General features: G+C 37.7%; 4 protein-coding genes and 1 long non-coding RNA gene across 5 annotated transcripts; 2 read left to right on the top strand and 3 right to left on the bottom strand.

Moving 5' to 3' along the window:
* Positions 1-5133: 5133 nt before the first annotated feature.
* On the top strand, positions 5134-5658 carry LOC111830596 (uncharacterized mitochondrial protein AtMg00860-like). The gene is made up of 2 exons (XM_023783080.1): positions 5134-5396; positions 5481-5658. The coding sequence occupies exons 1-2, from the start codon at positions 5134-5136 to the stop codon at positions 5656-5658; spliced, it is 441 nt and encodes a 146-aa protein (XP_023638848.1).
* A 2651-nt stretch (positions 5659-8309) lies between these two features.
* Positions 8310-9833, bottom strand: LOC17886382 (BAHD acyltransferase BIA1). Its single transcript, XM_006292806.2, has one exon. It carries the CDS (start codon positions 9774-9776, stop codon positions 8442-8444), a length of 1335 nt encoding a protein of 444 aa, XP_006292868.1. The 5' UTR covers positions 9777-9833; the 3' UTR covers positions 8310-8441.
* Positions 9834-10860: 1027 nt separating this feature from the next.
* On the top strand, positions 10861-12039 carry LOC111830684. Its single transcript, XR_002834009.1, has 3 exons — positions 10861-11059; positions 11177-11554; positions 11635-12039. It is a non-coding gene; the product is annotated as an uncharacterized LOC111830684 (long non-coding RNA).
* Positions 12040-22252: 10213 nt separating this feature from the next.
* LOC111830545 (BAHD acyltransferase At5g47980-like) lies at positions 22253-23843 on the bottom strand. The gene has a single exon (XM_023782928.1). The coding sequence runs from the start codon at positions 23771-23773 to the stop codon at positions 23261-23263; it is 513 nt and encodes a 170-aa protein (XP_023638696.1). The 5' UTR covers positions 23774-23843; the 3' UTR covers positions 22253-23260.
* LOC17886475 (BAHD acyltransferase BIA1) lies at positions 22448-23248 on the bottom strand. Its single transcript, XM_023783079.1, has one exon. It carries the CDS (start codon positions 23246-23248, stop codon positions 22448-22450), a length of 801 nt encoding a protein of 266 aa, XP_023638847.1.
* Positions 23844-27330: the final 3487 nt, after the last annotated feature.

Here is a 27330-nt window from a genome sequence, read left to right as displayed (position 1 = left end):
CTCTAAACTATAATATATATATATATATATATATATATATATATATATATATATATATAACTTATTCTATATATAATTATATATAAATATTATAAAGAAGATGAGATTGTTACTACAAATATAGCTGACGTTGACATACAACTGTATAAAATGATCGTGAGAGCGAAATCCCACACTTCTGAAAAAGAGTTTGTTAAAAGAAATACAGTAAGAAAGATAGGAATTTGTACAAGAAATTTGTGTAGTGTTTTTATTCTCGAAACATAATCTTGTCTTTACAAAATACAATACCGCATATTATGCTCATACATATGTTGAGAAAAACATTTATAAATACATTGATTCTCTAATTAATGCGTTTGTTTTGAAGAATGAAACACGATGATTGGAGAATGAAAGTGGAGATTTTGTAATTGCTGAAATCTCACTTTCAAGCCTATCTCACGCTTTCTCTATTTCACAAAATTTTTGTAACACCCGTGTCTGAAATTTTGTTAGTGTCGATCGACACAGTGTTGGGTGTCGATCGGCACAAACAAACTACAGTTTGAGCGGTTTAATATTAAATTGCTAGTTTAATCAAAATTGGTTTAGCGAAATCCCTATTCTCGACATAAGACTCAAGGGCAGTGATATATTGTTGTTTTGATCGGTTTTAAGTTTTCTTATCTCTTTCATTTTATAACTTTTATTGAGTCAAAGTGTTTTTAGAGTCTTTTAGTCAATTATAGAGTGTTTACAGGTTTTAGGTTGCTTTGGAATAAAATGAGCCGCTTTGGGATGCAAACACACATTTGTAGATGTAGATTCATATAGAAGTGTCCAATGTTTGACATCAGATGGTCAATTTCCCCCGTTAGATCTTTCTCATATTTTGACACACAATGGAGCCAGATGTTATCTTTCATCTGCAAGTGATTTCGAGGAAATCTAACGGTGCATTAAATAGTTACACCCAATTTTGTGAAGACATGTCATTCTGGCGAGTAACTGAAGCAAATGAAGCGACTGGAAACAGATAGGGTCGGACCGATCGGTCTCTGGACGCGAAAAAAGTTCCAGAACGTGGCAGACCGATTGGTCCCCCACCTGGATCGACCGGTCTACTTCCCATACGCAGTTTTTGACATATATTTGACCCAAAACATTCCAGAACCGACCGACTCGTCTCCTATTGTTTTTATACCCTAGGCTCGACTTATTAGCAGCTATCCATCATATTTTTCAGTTCTAAACATTGTTCTTTGCTTTCAAAACAATTTTGGGGGAGAAGATTCATCCTCTTTGACAATTTGGAGAAGATTTCTAAACCCTATTTTTGTTTTAATCTATTCAATCATGTTTTCTTTCATATACTTTTGTGTTATTCTCTACAATATGTGTGAGTAGTTTATAAATTGGGTTTTAGGGTTCTAAGTAGGAGATTCAATGATTTGATGGATTAGATGTCTTAGAGAATTCTTAATCTTTGTGTTCTTCAATTTACATGTTCTCAATGCTAGAATAGGAATGATCACCTTGTTTTAGAGATGTTCGATAAAATGCCTGCATGAATGTAAATTGAGCATTTTATTTCTAACCTGCGAGAGTTGATGTTAGAATGCCTTGTGAACCAAATAAACTTGTTAGATAATGCGAATTCGGCTAGGAAATTACAAATGAGAGTTTAGTAATTGAATAGTTGAATTCTAGTGGTCTTGAGATATAATTAAACTAAATTTCTGTTCATGTTCAAGAACGGTTCTTCATGTTTGAATTCCTTATTGCTTTTATTCGTTATTTATTGATTCTCTAAAAATACCCTACTGCCCAATACTTTAATTCATAAGTCGACACCAATTTCTGGATAGTTTTTTGGCCACCAATTTCTGGACAGCGAGTAGTCGGTGTCTTTTTATGCCTGGATTAGTTGTTCTGATTGATCTTATACATGTTTATTAGTCTATTATGCATGTGTGTATAACCCCGTAGATGGGAGAACCGCTTCACTGAGTATTTGTGATAATACTCATGCATCTCACTGTTTTTGTGATGCAGGTAAAGATAAAGTGTGATCGTGGAATCAGGGAGGAAAGAGGGCGATGACCTAGAGTCACTGGTTGTTTTGTTATATTTAATTATCTGTTTTGGAACCTTGGATTTAAGCGCATGCTAGGTCTAGTTATCATTTATGGTTTTTTGGATCTTTGATAATTCATTAGTTATTGATTGGACTTATTGGATTATCTGTTTAGATATTGGTTTCCGCTGATAGTTTCCATAATGGTTTAATTTGTCGGTTCAATATTAATTTATGGGGTTAATATTGATGAATTAAAAGGTTGGAAAATGGGCTGGGTCGTTTCAATTGGTAATAGAGCCTAACCTAGTTGTTTGCGGGACAACAACGGTTGGGGGTTACGGTCTTGGTACACACGTTGCGTTCTTTTAGAAGGGGTGAATGTGATACCCTAGGTTGTTAGAATTTGATTTATGCGAGTTAAATTGAATTCTGTGTTGATTGTTGAGGATTGTTAGATCATGTGTGCTGTGCATGCAATTAATTGTTTATGAATAGTTAGTCAATTTATTAAGCATGTCTAGCTGGTTGTGTATGTTAATTAATTGATTATGGATAGTTAGTCAATTAATTCAGCACGGGGTCTAGATCATCCATTTTGAGCCTTCAAGGAGATTCCACGGTAAGTGTTTGTTTGGTAAAATTAGTTTTTCCTTGTGTTTTAGTCTCTATTGTGTTAGTATAGATGGCTAGAGTTGTTGGTGCCAGGGTCGTGGTCGGGGTCTCAGCCGCGTTTGCAGGGGAGGTCAGGTTGCTGCCTCGAGGAGCAAAGAGAGCATAGGCCACAGTACCATGAAAAATGTTGTCAGCGTGTCGCAGGCGCAATAGGAGGGGCTGCTGGGCGAGGCTAGTGTGCCGTAGGACCAGATTTGGTCAAAGATGGTGATGGTTTGGCTGGGATCCCGGTTGGGGGTGTTCCAGCGAGTGTGGCTGGGAACCTTGTTGGTCCAACAGGTGTAGCCCAGGATCGAGATGATCGTCAAGCGAACTTGTTGACGCAATCGCTGAGGCGGTTACTGGGTGTTGTGCCAGTGGCGACTCCAGTGGGACCACCAGGGGTTGCAGATGTGCAACCACGGATTCAGGTTTGCAACTAGGGGTTGCGGGTGGGTGCAACCAAGGCTTGCGGGAGTGCAGCCAATTAGAAGGGGTGTGCAGCCAGCGGTTGGAGCTATGGTGCGGTGGTTGGCAGCCGTACTACCTAAGGATGTTGGAGCAGTTGTAGAGACACGGGATGAGTGCTTTTCTTGGTGGTATCGATCCCTCTGTAGCTGAGTTGAGATTGAAGCTGGAGGGCTTCTTTCGTTCTTTGCGGTGCCTGTAGGCGTACCAGTTGAATATGGCAGTTCTGTGCCTGGCGGTTGAGGCTCACCTTTGGTGGAGGGGTGTAGCGGCCAGGAGGGAGAAGGGTTAGATGGGTTGGGGAGATTTCTTGCGCGAGTTTAATGCCAAATATTTACCGGGAGAGGCACTGGATCGAATGGGTCGCAGTTCGTGGCGCTAACTTAGGAAGATCGATCAATCGAGGGTATGATGCAGAGTAAAGCAAGCTCCTAGTTTCTGCGGGTCGGGCGGGAGATGCAGAGGCGTTTCAGGGGAAGAGGTTACTGAACGGTCTCTGTAGCCAAACTTGAGTGTGCGTTGCAAGGTTAGGACTTACACAACGTGGGTAGAGTTGGTCGAGATTGCAGCTGGTAACGAGAATAACCTGAAGGATCAGATTGTGGTTGCTAGTCCAACGGTCTAACCAAAGAGGAATCAGCACGTGGTTCCGAGCAAGGGCAGTAAGCCTGCGTTGGAACAGAAAGAGATGGAAGAGAGCACTTTTGAAGGAGAGCCAAAGTGGTCGGGGATGCTACGGGTGTGGTGGCAGGTATCATAGATTGGTGGGTTGTCCAAAGAGGAGTAGGGACGGTTGCTAGAGTTTCCAGCTTGTGAGCTTGTGTAGGAACCCTGGCCATGGGAGGTGTGTTATATCACGTGTTGTTTGACTCCGGATTGTCACAAAGCTTTCTAACACTGGAGATAGCAGAGTACGGGAATTTCTGCTTGTTTGTCATCGAGCAGCATGAGGTTGTTCGGGTTGCTGGACGTGGTCTTCTGACTATCTATGGTCGGGTCAGAGACGTGGATATTCAGGTGGAGGGTGAGTCTCTGCCGATAGACTTATTGGCCTGCGCGGTGGAGCTATACGATGGCATCCGGAGTATGGATTATTCTATACCGATAGACTTGTTGGTGTGCGCGGTGGAGCTGTACGATGTCATCCTGAGTATGGATTGGCTGGTTAAGTACAGAGTGCACTTGGATTGTCGTGGGGGGGGGGTCTCGTTGTATTCTAAAGAGTAGAGGGAGAGTTGGTTTACCATGGTGTGAGACCGACTTCTGGTAATCTCGTGATATCGACCATGTAGCCAAAGAAGTTGATCGCAAAACGTCATGAGGCCTACTTGGGGACGATTAGTACCCCGGAGACAGTTGGAACGGTGGAGGATGAGCAATTTTGGGTCGTTGCAGGGATTGCCACCGTCTCGATCGGATCCTTTCATGATTGAATTTAAACCAAGGACACCCTATCGCATGGCTCCAATATAGATGGCAAGGCTGAGGAGGCAGCTGGAGGAGTTTCTGGAAAAGAGTTTTATTCGGCCAAGTACTTCACCTTGGGAGCACCGATGTTGTACGTGAAGAAGAAGCACAGTAGTTTTTGATTGTGTATCAAATACCGAGGGTTGAACCGGTCACTATGAAGAACAAGTACCCTTTGCCGCAGATTGATGAGTTGTTGGATCAATTGAGAGGGGCTACTTGGTTTTCCAAGATTGACTTGGCGTCGAGTTATCAGCAAATCCTGATAGATAAAACGGATGTTTGTATGGGCACTACGAGATTGTGGTGATGTCATTTGGGTTGACAAATACATCGACAGCGTTCATGAGGTTGATAAACAGTGTGTTTGAGGAGTATTTGGACGTGTTCGTAATCATCTTCATTGACGACATCTTGGTGTATTTGAAGAGATCTGAAGAACAAGTGGTTCATTTGCGATATTGGAGGATCTACGGGAGCAGAAGATGTATGCTAAGTTCAGAAAAAACAGTTTTTGGCAGCGGAATGTTGGTTTCCTTGGTCACATTATCTCAGAGGAGGGGGTGTCTGTGGATCTTGAGAAGATTAAGGCCATCAGAGATTGGCCAAGGCCGACGAATATTACCGAGATCCGGAGTTTTCTCGGGTTAGCAGGTTATCACCGAAAGTTCGTTAAGGGTTTTGCGAGTATGGGTCAAGCGATGATTAAGCTGACGAGGAAGGATGTTTATTTTGTGTGGTCACCGGAGTGTGTACACGGATGCATATACTTCGAGACAACTGAGAAAGCATGAGGGCAACTATCCTACCCATGAGTTGGAGATGGCTGCAGTGGTTTTTGCCTTGAAGATTTGGACATCTTATCTTTAAGGCAAGAAAGTCCAGGTTATGAAGGATCATCAAAGGCTGAAGTATATCTTTACGCAACCAGAGTTGAATCTGAGGCTAAGGCAGTGGATGGAGTTCGTGCGGATTATGATTTTGATTACTTACCATCTTGGAACTTTTAAATTTTAGTTTAACGACAAATAACTAAATATTTAAAAATTCTAATTTTTGGTATTTCATATATAATATTTATATATTTGAAAAACGTTTTTATTTTATTTCATATTTTTAAAAATTTAGAGATTTTTTAGAGTTCATTTTATAATTATGAAGATTATATATTATCAATTTTTACTAAATCATTTTGATTATCCATGTTCTTATATCGTTGTTGTTAAAAAAATACTAAAATAAAGATTTTTACTCGTATTGAAGTATGAAATTAATGATATTTGTTTTTATTAATATCAATTCAAACTCGTCCTGTCTATCATATAATTCATTGGAAACATATTATAGCCCGTCATGTCATATAATCGTCAAAATATTAAACTCATGTTTAGCAAGATAGGTAATACTTCAATTTCGAGTTAAAATGTTAATAACAATTAAAAAAATTTAAAGTTCCAAAATATTTATAATATCTAAAACTATATAATATTAATAATACTTCCTACTTTTTAGAAAGTTTAAATATTTAGTATAATTGGACGCATAAAAATTTCAGCTTCATGTCATTCGTATTTGGAAACATATGGTGTTATTTATAAAAGTTATGAAACATTGTCAAAAACATTGTCAACCTGATATGAGACGTTAAACATACGTAAAAAATAATTTGTAACATACATCTATTTTCAAAAATTCAAATTGCAACATATGCGAAAAAGTTTTGTATTTTTATTATCCATATGTATTATGTAATAAAATAAATGAAAAACATATAAGATCATATAAAGTTAATGGAAAAATATTTGAGAGAAATAAATTGAAAAAAAAAATATTTTGTATTTATTATGGAGAGATTTTAGGAGGTTTGTTAAATGTGATTATATATATATATATATATATTTAAATAGAGTAATAATGTCAATGGCATAACCTTGTAAATAACTTCAAACTCTAAGGTTTTTTTCCTATAATACTGAAAAATGTTTATATAGATATATATGACTACCGTATATATCAATGATTTTTTTTTTCACAGTTAACGTATTATCAAATCTTCAAAATTTCTCAAAACAATTGAACAAGAAATTTGATTTAAATTCTTAAATAAAACAAATAAATATATTACATATACCTATGTCAACCTAATTTTTCTTTTTCTATTCACTCCATTTCCTGATAAATATATGAATAAAGTCACAAAGAATCATTAATTAACTTTTTTTAAAGATATTGTAGAAAACAGTAAATCAATTTGATACAACTAAATGAACATAAATCATCATTTATTTTAGATTTTGGCAAAATTATATTAATAGATTTTGTTAATCTAAAAATATTGTTCTAAAGCCGCTATTGAGAGGCGCTCTGAAGGTTTCCCCTGATCTCGTAACGCTGCTTCCAGTCCAAGGTAACCATCCCGTCGGTGATATGGGGCATCCGCCACTCACAGTGGGATCCTTGTCGCCCGTAAACGGTTCTCCCAGCTTGTCGACCTCGTAGAAAGACTCTTGGGTATTGGTTGTTCGCGATGACCCTCCCCGACGTCTCTCTTTCCATCCGATCTTGTTGTAACTAATGGAGTTGCAAGGGTTTCCTTCCCAGAAGAGCTCGTTACGGAGGCTCTTCCCCTGTGGAAGAAATTTATTATAGGACATTATATGGGAGATGTTCCTCATGCATGCAACATAGTTTTTATATATTACAACACTAGGTTTGAACCCGCGGTTTTTGTGAGAAATACAATTTTATTTATAAAATTTGTTTTTTCGGATATATTGTTACAAAACTTTGTAGTCCATGTTAATCATATTCTAATTTGTGCTGAAGTTCAAAATTGAATAGTTTCTATACATTGTTGTTTAGAATTATATATATTTATTTGTCAAGGCAACTAACATCTATGTTTTAAGTGCGTGTTCTTATTGAATTATATATATTTATTTTCAAGTCAACTAATGGAATAGTTTCTATACATTGTTGTTTTGAATTATATATATTTACTAGCAGTTGATCCGCGCTCCGCGCGGGAGGTCTATATTTTTGTTTCGTTGATTTTTTATTCATATTGTGATATTTTATTATTTTTTAAATTGATTTTCAAAAAATATTATAATTATTTTCTCTTTAATTATTATCTTTCAATACTCAAATTTGGATTAAAAGCATTTGATTCAATTTATGAAATATCATTTTTTTTCTTTTTGATCATGTTATAAACTAATATTTCACTTTCATATTATTTTTCCTCTTTATAATTTTATATGTTAAATGTTGTTTTATTAAATGTTGTTTTAGTCCACCATAAATTTAAATTTTACTTCCATTCTAAAACTCAGTAACATATTTAAAATATTAAATTATGATCAATTTAAAATGAAAGTTGAATTATATTATTACCACTAATAAAAAAATTAAAGTATTGTTTTTCTTATTTTAACATTTCATTTTTTTACATAATTTATTTTTATTTATATAAACTTTTTATTAATTAAATAAGTAACATAAATATCCACTAAATGAATGTTTTAATTTATTTTAATGTTTAAACAAAAATGTGGTTAGGTGGATGCTTAGGTGGCATCATGAGAAGAGAGAAAAAGCTAACTTTATATATATATAGATTTGTCAAGACACCTAACATCTATGTTTTAAGTGGGTGTTGTAATTGAATTATATATATTTATAAGAAGATTTCAAGAGCACAAACCACTTAGTTACAGATACCTATTTTATTTTCATTAGCTTATTAACTATATCATTACTAAAACACATAAAATAACAATAGCAATAATTATTAGACCAAGACAATTGGATTCACATAAGCATAAGCAAGGAGTTCTGTGTTCTGCTCGAAAGACATCATGTTCTCTTCTGGTAATGTGACCAACGCTTCAATTCCTTGTCCGTCCTTGGAATCAATCAACACAGTTACATTGTCAAACGTGATCGGAGACACATTGCCGACGACCCAAACCGGCGATCCCCATCCAAAACTTGCCTCATAAAGAGGAAATTTGCACCAACTACTCACGGCGTAAGGCTGGTGAGTCTCATAGCTAAGCAATGAATAATTACTTAGCATCAGATTTGCTAGTTTAGCACCAATCATTAAAGATGTCGACCCATCCTCATCTTTGATTACAACTCCTAATTCCTCTTTCATTTTTCGCAAGTCTTTAACGGCCTCTTCAATTTTAACATCCTCTCCTCCACTAACACTCAAGACTGCAGAAGAGAAAATAACATTTCCGATTAGGTTTTCTGGCAGAAGGGCAGGTATCTTGGGGCGCAAGTTAGCTGGCTGTATCAAGATTTGTGTGTCAGAGTTATTTGTGTTTGAGGATGCAGTGGCAGCAATGAAGGCTTTCCAGAGAAGCGCCGTGACACTCTCCACTCGAGTAGGTCTGGCTACGGTGTCTTCACTAGCAGCTTTGACCCTAAGCTCTTCCAACTTGGACGCACCAAACACGAATCTCTTTGTTATTTTCCTTATCTTGTTAGCATTTTCATCCACTGGAAGCTGAAAGGACGGATTGGCTGGTGGATAAAACTTTGCTGCTGCAAACTCGGGATCAACCACGAATTCGCCCTCTCCTCGAGCCATAGCAGCCCAAGATCGAATGAACGTTGAGACTGAGGCTGCGTCTGCGATTTTGTGGCTGATGCAAATTCCTATGGCCATGCCACCACAAGGAAAATAAGTTGCCTTCACGAGCAGGATAGGCCATGTATTTGCAGCCTCATTAGGGTTATCGATGACTTCAGGAGGAAGTAACTGTTGGATGGCTTTGAAATCCGGAGATCCTAGGAAATCAGAGAGAAGACAGTTATTAACACGAGCATCGACAAAAATCGCTCCTTCGTCGTTACAATCGATGGTGACGCCGTTGATTCTACCGGCAAGAGGGTAGAATTTGGTCAAGGTTTCGGACAGAGAAGTCTTGAGTTTGTTGGAACAATGGTCTTGGGAAATCACTTCATCTTTGGTGTAAAAGAGGAAGGCCACTGTATAAACGGGAGGGACGATATGGTCATAAATAGAGAGTTGGAGAGTTTTTTTATCATTTGGTGTATTGGAAGATGGTTTTATGATTTGTTTAGCAATTGTTTCAACCTTAATCATCTCCATGGATTCTTCCTTCTTTTGTTTTGTTTTATAAGTATGGTTCTACCTAAAACATAGAGAAGTATTCCTTTTATAGGGGTGTTTTACTAATAGGTGAAATTAATAATATGTCTTTATGGCCAAGAGTCTTTTAATTTACTTTATATTTTTGGGGAAAGAGTCTTTTAATTTACTTTATATTTTTGGGGAAAGAGTCTTTTCTTGTGAATGACTATAAATTATAGTATGTAAATTTTTGGACATTTTTGTTAAATATAAATTGAGTACAAAAAAAAAACAATCCTCAAGTATTGAAATATCTATATTTGAAGTCAAATCATGTACAATATCGTAGATTTTTTGTTCTATAAAAAGAGAAAAAAAATATTTATTTCATAATGTCTATTTATTTGGTTTAGATTACATGGTATACAAAGTAAATATTTTGCTATATGGCAAAAATAAAGTAATGAAAAGTGGAAAGTTACCACATAAAGGCCATTGTTAAACTTTATTTTTAATAGACAAAAATGTGATTTTATTTTCATAAATGTGTTTTTATTGTGATTAGATTGCACTATAAAAATTCTATTTTTTTAATATGGTCAAAAAGTATATGTAATTGGACATAGACTTTCTAATGTATTATTTTCTAAAAAATCATTTTCAATATATTAATTGATGTCTACTTTCATTTGATTTATGGAATCATTTTTAAATGATTTAATCTGGAAAGTTCTATGGAATTCTAATTTTAAAAGATTAAAACGTTTATTTCGTTTCATAAACTGAAAATTTATTGCTACATGATTACATTATATAACAAAAGTAAATATAATATGGCCAAATATAGTAAAAAATAAAAAATCAAAAGTGGACACATGGTAGATTGTGGATGGAAAAGATCAATAATGCCTCAGCAAAAAATGATGGAAAGAAAGACTAACCCGAGTATGAAAGCTAGTGTAAATCCAAGTATATCTTAAGGAAATTAATTAATAAAATTATTGAATATGTATGTATCTCATAGATTACATCTCTTGATGATACAATATTATTATATCGATTGTTCATGGAAATCATCAAATTATAATTTAGGCATGGGATGATGGTACTTTTAAAGAACTTGACAAAGTTATAAGAGTTCTAACCCAAAGTTGTAATTTTTACACTTTTGCTACTTAACCCACATATCTTGTAATTTCACACTGCTTACGTTAAGTTTGCATTCTCGTGGTATATACTCTTGGTAATCCGTTTTGATTATCCTGATTCTTATGAAAGCACTTTCGAAGTTTCTGGAATCTGTAAGTTAGTTTATTGGTGTTTTGATGTCTAGATTTTAAAGTTTATATGGAACAAACACTACATGTTTGCTATAGTTTTTTTGTATGCTAATTTAGTGGTATGATTTGTGGTATTAGAATAGCCAAAAAAGAGTGCTTTCAAGCAAGTCTGTTTTAAGACAGTGAAACTAACTAATCTCTCTCTTTACTCAAGGTTCTTGAAACAACAGCTACTTCACAGGTAATTAAGAAAAGCTTTTTTTATTTGGTCCAAACATGGCTAACCAGGATTCAGTATCCATTCACATAATCTGACTTGATTTTAGAGTATGTAGCTAGAAGTGAGCTTTATAAAGAGCTACAAAACTACTTCAGCGCATCAACTGTGAGTCCTAGTGATATTGACCTTACCGTTACCTCTGGATCTGAACTAGTATGATTTTGGATGGTCTGTGTACACATTTAACCAAAGAAGGATTATGTCTGGCACTCTTGTTTACCTCCCACCTAAGATGGGTAAGTAAAACCTCTCTACTATGTTTTAATATCAGACACTTCTGCTCCTAGCTGATTTACTTTTTTTTTTGGATTTACAGTGGAAAGTGTTGAACACGATGCAAATGTCGGATAAATGGCTTGTTGTATTTCTGAGATGTTGGGTTTGGACAGTTTCCGTGTTGAACCGTTTCCACCCACATCTCGAGAGGCTATTAGATATCCCACATCGAATGATGGGATGAATCCTTGGGTAATATATATGTGATGTGGCAACCCTTCTCCCTTTAACTAGCTTTTGTTGGGATTAATTAGACCACATTACTAATAGTTCCCACTCTCATACCTCGTAACCTTTCATCCACGTACAAATAGAAGAAGAAGAAACGAAAAATAAAGCAAAAGAAAATGCATAAGACGATATATAATTTCTTATATTATGTGAGATTTAAGCTTTTCATTCACATAAAAAAATGTACATATACGTTCTTTTAGTATAATAAATCTTCCATGCAACACTCAACACCTAATACGCCTTCCCATTTCCCAATCCAGTCGTGATATGTGTAAGCAATTTAAATCCATAATTTCAGTTGTTACGATAATCCGAGACTAATTTTGATCAATAGACCAAACCAGAAACCGGTTCTTGTAGACCAAACCGAAAGTGTTTACAAGCTCTACGAAGTTGCCTAAAATTAAGGAGATTTCTCGTCATTGCCTTATTCCTATCTTTTGCAAGTATCTCTCACTTATAAGAACATCGATCAATCGACCATACAGTTGCCTACTAATCAATCTCATGGAGTACATATTATGATGAGAGAATTGAGAGTTTGAGACATGTGTGATCAGAGAGAAAAATAAAGATGTTATTTTCATAAGATCTTAGCCGTCCAAAAAAGTATTGAAAGTGCTACACTCTCAAAGGTTGACTCTTATTGGATTGTGTCTGTTTCTGAACATGTAAATGAATGACATGTAAAGTGCTATAGCACATTCAAAGCCTTTTAGACTATTCCATCAAAGTTAATGTTTGCCTCAATTCTATAATATCTACAAAACAATAATGATAACTAACTGTGAAATGACCACTTCATGTATCATATACAAAGAGTTTCTTATAAGCACAATTGAAAATTCTGTCCAAATGTTAAACTACCAGTGTGATCTTAGAATCTCGTATATTCTAGTTCTTGGTTTAAATCTCGTAAGAAACATTCATCTTTTTGAAAACTTAAATGAAAAAGAAAAAATCATAATTTAACCAATAAATCTGTAAAAAAGTTTCCCCTTCTAATTTTGTGTATAATCTATTATTTTTCATCTCTTACTCTCACACACATCTTAATTAAAATAGCATAAATCATACTAAATATTATTATGTTTAGTATGAGGACCAGTTCAAACATTGATGAAAAAAATTAATGTCTTATTTCTAATTATATTTATATATTAAAAAGGGATACAACCAGATTATTGTTATTATAGATTGGGTTAAGGACATAGTTCATAATGTAAGAAGAGAAAGCAGAGGAATGAGTCAGCAAAGAAAAATAATACCAAGGGAAAAGAACTTAAAGTAAGAAGAGAAAGGAGAATCATCGTTGTGGAAGATGTGGTGAAGCTGGCCATAACACTAGGGGTTGCAAGAAAAGTGGACATGTGGTTTATAGATGTCCAAAAAAGATTCAAAGGACCACAACAGAGGATGTGGGTGTGGGCATCGGATCAAGTCAGCCAACTCAAAGCCAAGTCATTGACTAGGAGACTCGTTTTTTGTTGATATTATTTGGAGGTTTGTGGAGGTTTTGTATTGTGGATTTTTTGGGAGGTTGGTTTAGGTTTTAGGGAGGTTTTGGATTAGATTTTATTGGGGTTTTTAGGTTTTGTGGAGGTTTTTGGCTTCTCTTAATGCATTGATACAATCAGAATCAGATTTGTTTATGGTTTCATGGTTTGAGATTTTTAACTATTGGTTTATGATGCGGACATCGATTCTACTGTCCAACCCGCTGAACCAGATCCTGTACCACACCCTGTACCAGTCGTCTTAGAAGGTCCCATGACTCGTTCAAAGTCTAAACATCTTAGAATTAGAAAGAGATTCAACTTAGCTGTACAAGACATTGTGAGCTCACTAGAGCTGAATGACGTAAACTGGTCTGTACCACCTTTACTCCATCACAACGGATATGATCCCATTCCCGAGGAAGAGCTTGCTGAACATTCACCTGAATGAGTCTTGAACGTACCATTTCCCAGGTATGAATTATCCTTCGGCAGGTCCAGAGACTGGAGATCAAGAACAAGAGAACAAGGACATCGAAGAGCTTCAAGAGAATGATCAAGCTACCCAAGAAAAACTCCACGAAGCCCTGTACTTGAAGAAACCAACCAACAAGCGAGTACCTGACAAGACCCCTGAAGTAGATCAGCGGGTAGTACAAGATGTAGTTCAGAGAACATCGATTGGGCCTAGATCGCATCCAGGTAAGTTCTATTCAGTATATTCGATCTTTGTAGGTCCATTAAGCCTCAGCAACGGCTAGAAGACGTGCACAACAAGAGGTTTTAAGTTTTTTTTAGTATTTGATTTATTTTCTTTCCAAAACAATGGTTTTGTGTTTGTGATTTTATTTGTTTCCTTGTTGCACTTTTTACATTTATTTCGGCCTTAGGGCTAGCTTAAGGACTCTTATAAAGTTCCCCTACTGCAGTTATACGAATTTTCTACCCTTGATTATCAATAAAGAACCGAATTTTCTTCACTTTTCTCTTTAAGTGTTCTTAAGAAAATAAACTTGTTCTTTGTCTTGTGTGTGTGATTCACCAAGGCTGAGTTTGTGTACTGTATCAGAGACCAATTACATCTCTGTGGTGTACTTCAATCCGCCAGCACTTCCGCTCCAATCGATCCCACACGAGAGAAGTGACCGCCATCGTGTTAGATCTACATCATTGACCATCTTTCCTTCACAAGAGAGAAGCGACCGCCAACTTGTGAAGCCATCATCTCTATCCTAGTACAAGCTCACCACCGAGTCTTGTATCAGTTTCAGTTTTATATATTGTGGTTTTTGGTTTATTGGTTCATTGTTACAAACCACAATACATTCCTTCAACCTTATGTACAACACAACAAGTTACGAGCCACTACACACACAACAAAAAACGATCAACACTACAACATTAAAACATAAACAAGAACCATCGCCACTACACACACGATCATGTTCTTCAAACAACGCATTTACGTCTTGCATGCTTGAATCTCTTTCTCAAAACTCGTTAGCTCTCTCTCTCTAAACGGCAATCCACAGTTTTACATGTTCGAGTCTCCATTGCAAGGCTTTCTCTCTCTGATTTGTAAGCTTGTTAACCTTTTTGTAAATTCAGTGAAGCTCCTTCAAGATCATCAGTTCTTGGAATCATATCTTCGATCTCTTCATCCATTGACTCCTATGTCCACTTGAACATGTGACTACGATTATTCTGCAACATATATCATCAATAAGTTACAATTTCAGAATTTCTATCTTACCTACAAAACAATAGAATCATACCTCTTTTCCATATGGTCATTAAAAAAAGTCTCCCTAGATTTTTAACAGTCTTTGATCTCTTCAAATATACATTCTCTCCATAGTTACATTTCTTTGGAATTCCTCTTCCTCTCTAACCCATTTTGGCCACAATCAAACTACAGTTATAACATAACATAATCATCTACAATCAAGAATAACTACGAAAGAAAAATATAGAGACATACCTTACACTCGCATCTATCTTCTCTAAAAGAACAATTTCTCTTCTTGTCGTCTCACTATCTCTCTGTCTCAATCGCGACTTCTTTCTCTGGGAAAGAAGAAGAAGAACACTAAATCGATTGAATCCCCAATTCATAAAATGACGTCGTTATGTTTCATTGTTTCGTCGTGTGGTTTATCGCCAAAACACAATCATTTTACTGTTTATGTGTCGTCCGACTCAGCACCCATTGACGGGCACAGTAACACTGTTTGATTTGTGGTTTTTAACCGGATTTGTGAATTTGGTGTATGAAATTCAAATTTGATCTTAGTTCATGGGGGAATAGGCACAAATCATTTTTTGTGCATGTTAACGATAAATCAACTTAGTTCATGTGTGAATAGGTCGTTTTCCCGAATAAATGGTCATCAAGTACATTAACTTAATTATAAAACTTATGAATTCCCTATTTACAAATAGTAAAACTTTGTATAGCTAATTGTTGCTCTTTTCATATCGCTTAACTAGCTTCTAAAAATCTTATATTTACAATCATATGCTATACTGCCTAATAAACGGTCAAATCTATGTTTTTCATTATAATTTGAAATGCTTTTTCTTAATGATTTCAAATATATTAAGCCAACTTCAATGAATCATAATATTAATTAACCAACAATTCAATTCCTAAGATATACACCAGCAACCTAGCATGCTTTTACACCAGGTTCCAACAACAATTAAACATAATCATCCTCCTTCTCATTGCCATCATTCAACGTCACACTTTACATGCACCACAAACAGAATGAGATGCGTGAGTATTATCACAAATACTCAGCAAAGCGATCCTCCTATCTACTAGGCTATACACACAAGCATATTAAACCAAACCAACATGCATCAAATTAACTAAATAAAAGAAACCATCCATAAAAAGACACGAACTACTCGCTGTCCATAAATTTCTTGTAACGCCCTGACTGACATCTCTCCAGTGGGCTCCATGTTCACCACCAGCCCATGAGCCCACCTCTCTTAATGAGTCTCACGTCCTCTCACTAGGCCCATGAGCCCATCAATATCTGACGGTCGGTTTGCTACGTCCGGGAGGCTTAATGACTTGTTTACCGACCCTACAAATCACCACATGATCTTTCCCTGTGTTTTGGCCTCACTCACACAGTTCCGACAACCACTTCCCATAAGGTCACGCATCCTTTGACTACTCCAGCATAAGCACGCTTAACTGTGGAGTTCTCTCAGAACCCTTGACCGAAAAGATAAGTACACTTTGGTAACATAGGTGGCCAAATCAGCTCATTTAAACCTCTCCGCAAACTGGGGTCTCACATTGCTATCCAGAAAAACTGTCCAGAAATTGGTGTCAATTGATGTCGACCGACACAGACACCAGATTGGTGTCGACTGACACTAACTCCGCAAAAGCTCTTAAATCTCCTCTCAACTCTCTAGAGAGCGAATTCACCACCTCCAAAGCAAGAACCCTAACACTCAATCATGCAAACAAAGAAACCAAAACACACAAACAAGCCACACGCAAAAAATTCCAGCCATCCAAATCAATCATATAACACATTAGAAGGGTTTAACATGCTCAGATCAATTATGGTCACACACTCACCTTTTGATTGGAATGAACAAGGACAAAAACAAGGAGAACAGAGGAAGGACATGACTCTTGTAACACCCACATCCATGAAACTCCCCTTCTCGTTGCTATATCGCTCGAAGAATAAGCCACATGAATCCCAGAAACCTCTTGAAACCACCTCAGGGAACAACTCTCCCTCTCTTCCTTTAATCTCAACATTTAGGTAGCGACAAAACTCTGAAAATGAAGAGAAAACATCTCAATTTTTAAGCCAACCTAGGTTTTCCCAAAACAAAAAATTAAGTTAAATCGACGTCTGAAAATTAAACAGTCTAGCCCAAAATTTGTTGGTGTTATCCACACCAACCCTTGGTGTCGATTGACACTACAAAATTCTGAACACGAGTGTTACAATTCTCCCCCATTAAAATGAATTCTTCTTCGAATCCCTCAGCATCGTGTATCCGCAACACAAACTTCACCAGCGTCGCAACAATTCGCCTTACTACCTGACCATCCGGTTAACACAACCAATCTTGAGATTTAACACCATTAACCTCGTACAACCATCACCATGGTATGTACTATTTATAATCCTCCGGCCAACATAACCATGGCCCACTAGCTAACACATTCCTGGCCCACCAGCCAACACTACTCTCGCCCACCGATCAACACAAACGTAGCCCACCATCTAATACAACCCTGACCCAACCTGTCAGCAGAACCCAAACCCGAGATTGAACCACCATCAACATTCGAGATCTCCATCTAGTCTCTATGCTTATACCAACGCTATAAACATTATATGCTCTCAAATCATCCCCTCTCAGGTCACAACCATCGAGCCATACCGATACTAGGGAAACCAGCATCCCCTCAAGAGAACCATCATCCCCTCGAAGAGAACCACCATCTCCCCTGCCACTTTCAGGACCGCAGCCCTTTGAGCCATCGTAATCTAAGAGAACCACAATCCCCTTAGAACCACCATCTCCTCTTGAGTTGCTCAGGACCCACCATCCTTAGAGAAAACAAGCTATAACATCTCTAAGCATCTCCCGATCAATACCTTACATAGTCCAAGTACTATCTCGCAATGTCATACCTCCCAGCAATAGAAACACAAACGAAGACCTCCCTCGAATATCACCCCTACCATGACTCAACTCCCAAACCATTTCGCCATGCAGGGTGCTTCCACAATACTAACCAAAAATAGACCAATATACCCACACATAAACTTTCTATTTTAAAATTCGCATAACCACATAACTCCATGACACACAAGTTAAATTCCATAAGATATTATCATCTTATTAAAACCTCCAAGACAGGTACTCGGCCTTCCCGTCTCCTTAGAAGAGTAAACTCACGATATTCCTACAACCTGAGCGATTGGCTAAACCACCGCTACCATCATCTTTTGAAACTCGGGAAAATTAAGCTTTATATGCCCTACCTCCCCGCAATAGAAACACAAACGAAGACCTCCTTGCAGCCCATCCTTCTTCGGACAATTCTCCAACTTGTGATCCTTTCCTTTGCACCCGAAACACCCTCAACCCCCTTGACTCATCCCTAATATATCCTTGCACTTCCTCTTCTACCCTGACACTGGCTCTACCGGCGAACTAGAAACAATCACTTGACTCCTCAGCTCTTCCTCAATACCAGCCGCGATCTCAACCAACTCCAATCTCAAGGCATAGGTTTGCACCTTGCATCACACCCTCATGTCATGGTTGAGAGCCTACATGAATCGACGCACCTACATTTGCCCTGAATCTCGCGCTCGACCTGAGTACACCAAGAGCCTGCTAAACTCCGCATCGTACTCACGCACTATCTGCTCACTCTGGGTTAAGGTCATAAGTTGTGACTCCATGCTGTTTAATGCCTCATATGGGAAACTCTTGGCATTAAATTCTACCAAGAAGTCCGCCCACCACAGCAACATATGCTCCCTCTTGGCCAGGACACTCCTCCAACACAAATGTGCATCACCGACCAAGTAATGAGCAGCTAGGTCCACCCGGCACGCCTCTAGGCACCTCATAGACTAGAAATACCGCTTCAATATCACATGCCTCTCATCCGCTACAGCAGGGTTAGAACCTCAAGGAACATGCTCACCCAAACCTCTACAGCTGCTCCGTCATCGGCAAGTTGTACGTGTGCTCCACCACCGCACCTACTCCCTCCCCAACCGACTCAATACCTGGCGGTACACCCGCCCCTACTAGCTGCACTGTCGCAACCCCCAGCACAAAACCCGTAATCCCTGGCACAACACCCGCTGGCTTCACTTCCGCAGCCCCCGGCTGCACTCCCGCAACCCTTGGTGGTCCAAATGAAGCATGCACTGTTTATAAATTGGTGTCGACCAATTCAGACACCAAGTTGGTGTCGATCGAGACTAACTCTGCAGAAGCCCTCAAATCACCTCTCAACTCTCTTGACAGCGGATTTACACCTCCAAAGCTCCAACCAAGAACCCGAACACTCAATCATGCAAACACATCAGCAGAAACACTCAAACAAGCCACACACAGCAAAATACACATCAGAAGGGTTTAACATGCTGAGATCAACCATGATCACGCACTCACTTTTTGATTAGAATGAACAGGGACGAAAACGAGGAGAATAGAGGAATGACAAGATTCTCTTAACACCCACAACCACTTGCTAGATCCCTCAAGAACAAGCCACATAAACCCTAGAAACCTCTTGAAACCACCTCAGGGTACAACTCTCCCTCTCTGCGTTTTCTCTCAACTTTTAAGAAGCGATAAAACTCTAAAAATGAAGAGAAAACGGCTGCCTCGACTTGTTAATCGACCTAGGTTCCCCAAAACCAATATTTAAGTTATACCGACGATTAAAATTAAACAGGCTAACCCAAAATTTGTTGGTGTCATCGACACCCACCCTTGGTGTCGATCGACACTACAAAATTCCAAACATGGGTACATCTATACACAATTTTACTTCTTACACTCTTTACTATAAACTATAAAAGCTATTTATATGAAAAACCATAATATAAAGACGATGTCTATACCTGTATAGTATACAAATATTAACCACCGTACATATAATTGTTTGTATAGAGACATACAATTGGACATGATATTGTCTGTACAAATATAGCTGACATAGACATACAACTGTATAATAAAGAGTTTATTACAACAAATATTTTTAAAAAAGATAGGAACTTGTACAAGAAATTTGTGTAGTGCTTTCAATCTCAAAATATGATCATGTCCTTATAAAAAATAATACTCTGTATTTATACGCATACATGTGGTAAATACAAAATAATTTTAATGATTCTCTAATTGATGTATTCGTTTTGATTATGCCTTACATAACGACTGTCTCCGAATTATCTTTAAATGTCTTCTTTAATAATCATTCCAGGGTCAACTCCTCTCCTCCGAGCTCATCAATATCTTCTCTCTCCATCTTGTTTTGCTCCTTTCTGATTCGTTTATCTCGGAACACTGACCTCGTGTACTTTCTCACATCTCGTAGGATATGTATCCTCTTTCGTTGGTGTTGGGCCTTCAGGATAAGGTCTATGTACACAAATGAGGGGGTTTTATTGTACACAAATGAGGGGGTTTTATTGTTTTTAAGGATCGGCTTTCTTGGGGAGCGAGTGTAGATGGGAGTTTCACTGTCTCGTCGGCTTATGATGTTCTCACGAAGAACCGCAATCCTCGACAGAGCTTGGGGAAGTTTTTTAATGTGATTTGGCGAGCTTTGATCTCTGAGAGGACGAAACTTTTCTTGTGGCTGGCGGCTAATCAAGCTCTTATGACTAATGTCGAGCGTCATCGTCGACATTTGAGTGACACTAGTGTTTGTTCCGTGTGTAAGGCTGGGACGGAGACAATCCTTCACGTCCTTAGGGACTGTCCTGCGATGGCTGGGCTGTGGGAGCGGGTCATTCCTCGTCGGAAAGTGAGGACTTTTTTCTCTTTGTCTTTGCTTGAATGGTTGTATGATAATTTAGGAGACACAGGAGAAGCTGCAGGTAGTCAATGGGCGACGATGTATGCGATGGCAGTGTGGTGGGGCTGGAAATGGCGGTGCGGGAATATTTTTGGCTCTAATGGTCGGTGTAGAGATAGAGTCAAGTTCATTAAAGATGTAGCGAAGGAGGTGATGGACGCTCATGTTGAGGTTAGAAGGACAAATACTAATACAGCCCGTGTTGAGAGGTTAATTAGTTGGACGCATCCTAGTGATGGTTGGTTGAAATTAAATACTGACGGTGCTTCGCGGGGTCATCTTGGGTTCGCCACAGCGGGAGGTGCCGTACGGGATTGTGCGGGGAGTTGGTGCGGGGGGTTTGCAGTGAATATTGGGATTTGTTCCGCACCTATGGCAGAGTTATGGGGGGTGTATTATGGCTTGTATATGGCTTGGGAGCGGAAAGCTACAAGAGTGGAGCTCGAGGTAGATTCGAAGATGGTTGTCGGGTTTCTTAAGACAGGGATTAGCGAGTCTCATCCGCTGTCGTTCCTAATACGTTTGTGCTATGGCTTCTTATCAAAGGACTGGATTGTCCGTATTTCTCACGTGTATAGGGAAGCTAACCGTCTCGCGGATGGGTTAGCGAACTATGCTTTTTCTTTGCCTTTAGGTTTTCATTATTTTAATGTTATTCCGCCGGATGTGGCGTCGATTTTACACGAGGATGTGGTTGGTCCTCCTCGGCCAAGAAACGTTATTGTATAATTTTATTTTATTTTAATAAAACATAGGGAGGGCACTATCTCCCGTCTTTTTACCAAAAAAATAATAATTTATTGTTTATGTATAGAGACACAGTATAGTAAAATGTTTGTATAGATACAACTGTACATATAAACCAGTGTACATAAGATATGTATAAAGAGACACATAACTATAAAAATTAAAATTGTTTGAATGCTATTTTAAATCATTAAACATAGCCTATATATATAATGTATACAGTGAGAGGTTTGTTTGTTTAACACATTTAAAATAATTTGTGAAGAACAAAAATTTATTTTTTTTCCTCTTTTTTGTCCTAATTTAAACTTTATTACGTATAATATATCCCATGGTACGTGCTAGTTAGTACATGCATTTTTTTTAGAAAGGAAATTTATAAAAAATTTCTCTTTCAGTTTAAATTTCTAAACCATACTTAAATAACATAAACTTCTTATTATAGATTAATCCACTTTATGTGTTGGATTTGAATAAATAGGTGTCAAGTGTCTACCGTCAAAAACCGTAGAATCCGACTATGTGTGTGTGTTTTTTTAATGTTTAAAATCGATTATATTATTGGCAATCAATTAGAATTAATAAAACAAAAAGTTCATCAATAGTTTTATTTATGCAACATAATGGGATTTCTTACAACTACATGCAACATAGTTTTATTTATTACAACATTTCAATAGCACAAACCACTTAGTTACCCATATCTATTTTATTTTAATTAGCTTAATTATTATAACATTACTAAAACATATATAAAATAGCAATAGCAATAACTATTCGACCAAGACACTTGGATTCATAGAAGCATAAGCAAGGAGTTCTGTGTTCTGTTCAAAACACATCATGTTTTCTTCAGGTAATGTGACCAACGCTTCAATTCCTTGTCCGTCCTTGGAATCCATCAACATAGTTACATTGTCCAACATCGGAGCAACATTGCCGACGACCCAAACCGGCGATCCCCATCCAAAACTTGCCTCATAAAGAGGTAACTTGCACCAACTACTCACTGTGTAGGGTTGGTGAGTCTCATAGCTCAACATTGCAAATTTACCGAGCATCAGATTTGCTAGTTTAGCACCAATCTTCAAAGACGTTGACCCATCCTCATCTTTGATTACAACTCCTAAGTCCTCTTTCTTTTTTCGCAAGTCTTTAATGGCCTCTTCAATTTTAACATTCTCTCCTCGACTAACACTCAAGACTGCAGAAGAGAACATGACGTTTCCGATTAGGTTTTCTGGCAGAAAGGAAGGTATCTTGGGGCGCAAGTTAGCTGGTTGGATCAAAATCTTCGTGTCGGAAGTATTTGTGCTTGAGGATGCAACGAAGGCTTTCCAAAGAAGTGCAGTAACACTTTCCACTCGGGTAGGTTTGGCTACGACGTCTGCAGTAGCAGCTTTGACCCTAAGCTCTTCCAACTTGGACGAACCAAACACGAATCTCTTTGTTATTTTGCTTATCTTGTTGGCATTTTCGTCCAGCGGAAGCTGAAAGAACGGACTGGCTGGTGGGTAAAAATTTGCTGCTGCAAACGCGGGATCAACCAGAGATTCGCCCTCTCCTCGAGCCATAGCAGCCCAGGATCAAATGAAAGTTGAGATGGAGGCTGCGTCCGCGATTTTGTGGCTAATGCAAATTCCTATGGCCATTCCACCACAAGGAAAATAAGTGGCCTTTACGAGCAAGATAGGCCATGTATTTGCAGCCTCATTAGGGTTATCGATGACTTCAAGAGGAAGTAATTGTTGGATGGCTTTGAAATCCGGAGATCCTAGGAAATTAGAGAGAGGACAGTTATTGACACGAGCATCGACGAAAATAGCTCCTTCGTCGTTACAATCGATGGTGACGCCGTTGATTCTACCGGCAAGAGGGTAAAATTTGGTCAAGGTTTCAGAGAGAGAAGTTTTGAGTTTGTTGGAACAGTGTTCTGGAGAAATCAATTCATCATTGGTGTAGAAGAGAAAGGCCACTGTATAAACAGGAGGGATGATATGGTCATAAATAGAGAGTTGGAGAGTGTTTAGATTGTTTGGTGTGTTGGAAGATGGTTTTATGATTTCATTAGCGAATGTTTCAACCTTCATCGTCTCCATTGATTCTTCTTTCTTTAGTATTGATTTATAAGTATGGTTCTACATAATACATCAAGAAAGTTTCCTTTTATAGGGGTGTTTTACTAATAGGTGAAATTAATAATATGGTCAAATCATCATCACTGCCTTTTGAAAAAGAGTCTTTTAATTTACTTTATCTTTTTGGGGGAAAGAATATTTTCTTTAGAATAACTATAAATATAGTATGTAATAACTCTTTGGACAATTTTTTTGTTAAACTTTATTATATAGTTTGAGTAAAAATATTTTATAAATCCTCAAGTATTGAAATCTCTATATTTTTTTGTTAAACTTTATTTCTATCGAAAATAATGTGATGTTGTTTCATAAATGGGTATTTATTGTAATTAGATTGCATGCACTATATAAAATCTATATTTTTAATATGGTCAAAAAGTATATATGCGATTGGACAAATGGCAACATAGACTTTCTAATGTATTATTTTTTCCAAAATATAATTTTTGATATTTTAATTGATCTCCACTATCATTTGATTTATTGAGTTATTTTTAAAAAAAATTTATCAAAAAAAGTTCTATGGAATCCTTATTTTAAAACATAAAAAAAAAATAGATTTCGTTTCATAAACCGAAAATTTATTGCTATCAGATTACATTCTATAACAAAAGTATTTATAATATGGCCAACTATAATAAAATAAAATTAAACTGGACAAATGGCAACATATATAGAGAGGTATAAACTAAACGATGACAGATTGTGGATGGAAAAGATCAATAACACCTCAGCAAAAACTGATGGAAAGAAAGACTCTTGTGTTTTCCACTTCAGTTTATATACATTTGCCGTAATTATGAGTGTTAACTAACCCCAGTTGAAAGCTAGTGTAAATCTTAAGGAAATAAAGTAATAAAACTTTGAATATTATAGATTACATCGATTGTTCATGGAAATCATCGAATTATAATTTAGGTAAGGGATGATGGTGCTTTTAAGGTGAGAACGTAACAATTTTATCACTCTTATAATTCAAATTAACAGGAAATAAAACATTTTCACTTTATCACGCTCAAATTAACATGTCATCTGGTTAGGCACTTAGTCGGAATTACAGTCCCGTTTTACTTATAAATTTCTGCATGCAATGGTTTCATTAAACAAGTCGTAAACATGCATAAAATAGATTAGTTGAATAAAAAATCGAGGTTTTAGTACAACAACAAGTTCGCTAATCAGCTATTATCTCGATTTAAATATTTGACCAAATAAACTATCAAATTCACAAGAAACACGCTTAATTATGGCGTTCTATCAAGATTTTTGATCAAAAGAATAAATTATTTTAGGAACCATGCCGGTGGGGACACAACACGGAAAAAAAATCATGTGGTGCTTTATATGATCGGTAAACCATTCTATAAAGCCTTTTGCACGTAGCAAATCGACCGATGAATATAGATGGGCTCACGAGTCTGAAAAAGACATGGGACCCTCTAAGAGAGGTGGACCTGTTAACGGATGTTATTTGATACGAATATACTCGTGAGTTGGTTAGAGATCTTATTGATATAGTTATGTAGATACGATATTATCTAGTGAGTAACGAGATCTTGTAGAGACTGTATAAATTGTAACCTCTGCACATGATGAATGATAACACAAATTCGATAGTCTGTACCCTGTTTTACATGGTAGCAGAGCCAAAATCTTAAACACGAACAAAAACAAAAATGTCTGGGACAGATATTGTGAAATCGGAGTCGTCAAAGGCGATGTCGGCGGCGTACCAGCTGGCGGCAAACGAGAATCCAGGAGCCATCATAGCTCAGGTTCAGTTCAACGGTGACAACTTCGATGAATGGGCTCAAGCGGTGAGAACGGCGCTGCGAGTCAAGAAAAAGTTTGGGTTCGTTGACGGAAGTGTGACGGAACCAATGAAAGAAGAACCAGAGTATGAAGATTGGGTTTCTGCAAAATCGATGGTGTCGTTGTGGATTCTCAACACGGTGGATCCTAAAGTGCGCAAGACACTAGGGAACAAGGAAGATCCAGCAGAATTGTGGAAGGAAATCAAGGATCGTTTCTTTGAAGGAAATGGTCCTAGGATTCAGGAGATCAAGGCATAACTTGCCTTGTGTCGCCAAGGAAATATGAGGGTGCTTGATTACTATGGAAAGTTACAGGTTCTGTGGGAGGATCTGAGCAACTATGAAACTCCCGTGGTGTGCACTTGTGGAGGCTGTACCTGTGAAGTCAATGCAAAGTTTGAAAAAAAGAAAGAAGAGGATCGTATTCATCATTTTCTTCTTGGTCTTGATGAGGCAGTGTTTGGAGCGATGCGTACTTCGGTTATAGGTACAGATCTGTTGCCTAACATGAACCAAGTGTACTCAAAAGTGAAGTCAGTTGAGCGAGTCAATACTGTCATGCGTGGGAGAGAACAACAACTGTTTCACGTCGCCTTTGCTGCTCAAAACGGTAACGCAACAGTGGGGTATGAAGACAAATCAAAGCTGGTTTGCACGGCTTGTAAGAAGACGGGACACACGGCAGAAACATGCTTCCAAGTCATTGGTTATCCACAATGGTGGGTGAACGATCACGTCAAAGTGGACGTGGTGGAGGTCGAGGAGCTGGAAGTGGGCGTGGAACAATTCGCGCAAATGCTGCAATTGTTCAACCAGACGGTGAATCAAGTGCAGAAGCCGAGAGGAATGGGTTCACTGGCTTGACCAATGAGCAGTGGGGAACATTGATCAAGCTTCTCGGTGAGAAACAGGGGACAGAACCACGCCTGAATGGTAAGTCTTTCTGTCTTGACTGGGTACTTGATACAGGAGCCTCGAATCACATGACGGGGTTTAGTGAGCTCCTAGTTGATCAGAAGTATATGTTGCCATGTTCCATTGGTTTGCCAAATGGAAGTCAGAGCTTGTCGAAAGCTAAAGGAACAGTGGTCTTTGATGTTGACTTTCAGTTGCAAAATGTCTTGTTTGTAACAGACTTAAGATGCAACTTAATCTCAGTTTCTCAACTTACTGCGGATTTGGATGTAGTGATGCAAATTGCTAACAAAGGTTGTGTACTTCAGGACCGTACAACGAGGATCCTGACTGGCGCGGGAGAGCTTAGAGACGGGTTGTACTTCTTTCGTCGCTTACCAACGTTTACAGCTATTCATTTGAATAAAGACGGCGCTGATGATATGTGGCATCAAAGGCTTGGACATCCGTCAAATGGAGTTTTAGATTTGCTTCCAGTTGTTACTAGTAGGAGTAGGGATGTTTCAGTTTGTGAAATTTGTGTAAAAGCAAAACACACTACAAGAAATTTAAGTATCGGTACCAGATCATTGTAGCACGAATTCGCTAACTGCTACTAAAAGTCCCAAAAACGAATGCCAACTCTATTATAGCATTAAATTCGTGTTAATAAAAGTTATGGTTAAGCGGGAACCTAAAAATTATTACTATAGCTAGAAATTCATTTTGGAGGCAAAACACTTAGCCAAAATTTTGGTTTTTTACAACAAGAGTTAAAAGAAAAAAAATTTCTTTTGCGTCCAAGGCTAA

The sequence above is a fragment of the Capsella rubella genome, unplaced genomic scaffold (assembly GCF_000375325.1).
Source record: "Capsella rubella cultivar Monte Gargano unplaced genomic scaffold, Caprub1_0 scaffold_5, whole genome shotgun sequence".
Lineage (NCBI taxonomy): Eukaryota > Viridiplantae > Streptophyta > Magnoliopsida > Brassicales > Brassicaceae > Capsella > Capsella rubella.
Note: the sequence above shows the minus strand (reverse complement) of the source record. Positions and strands in the feature narration are given on the sequence as shown.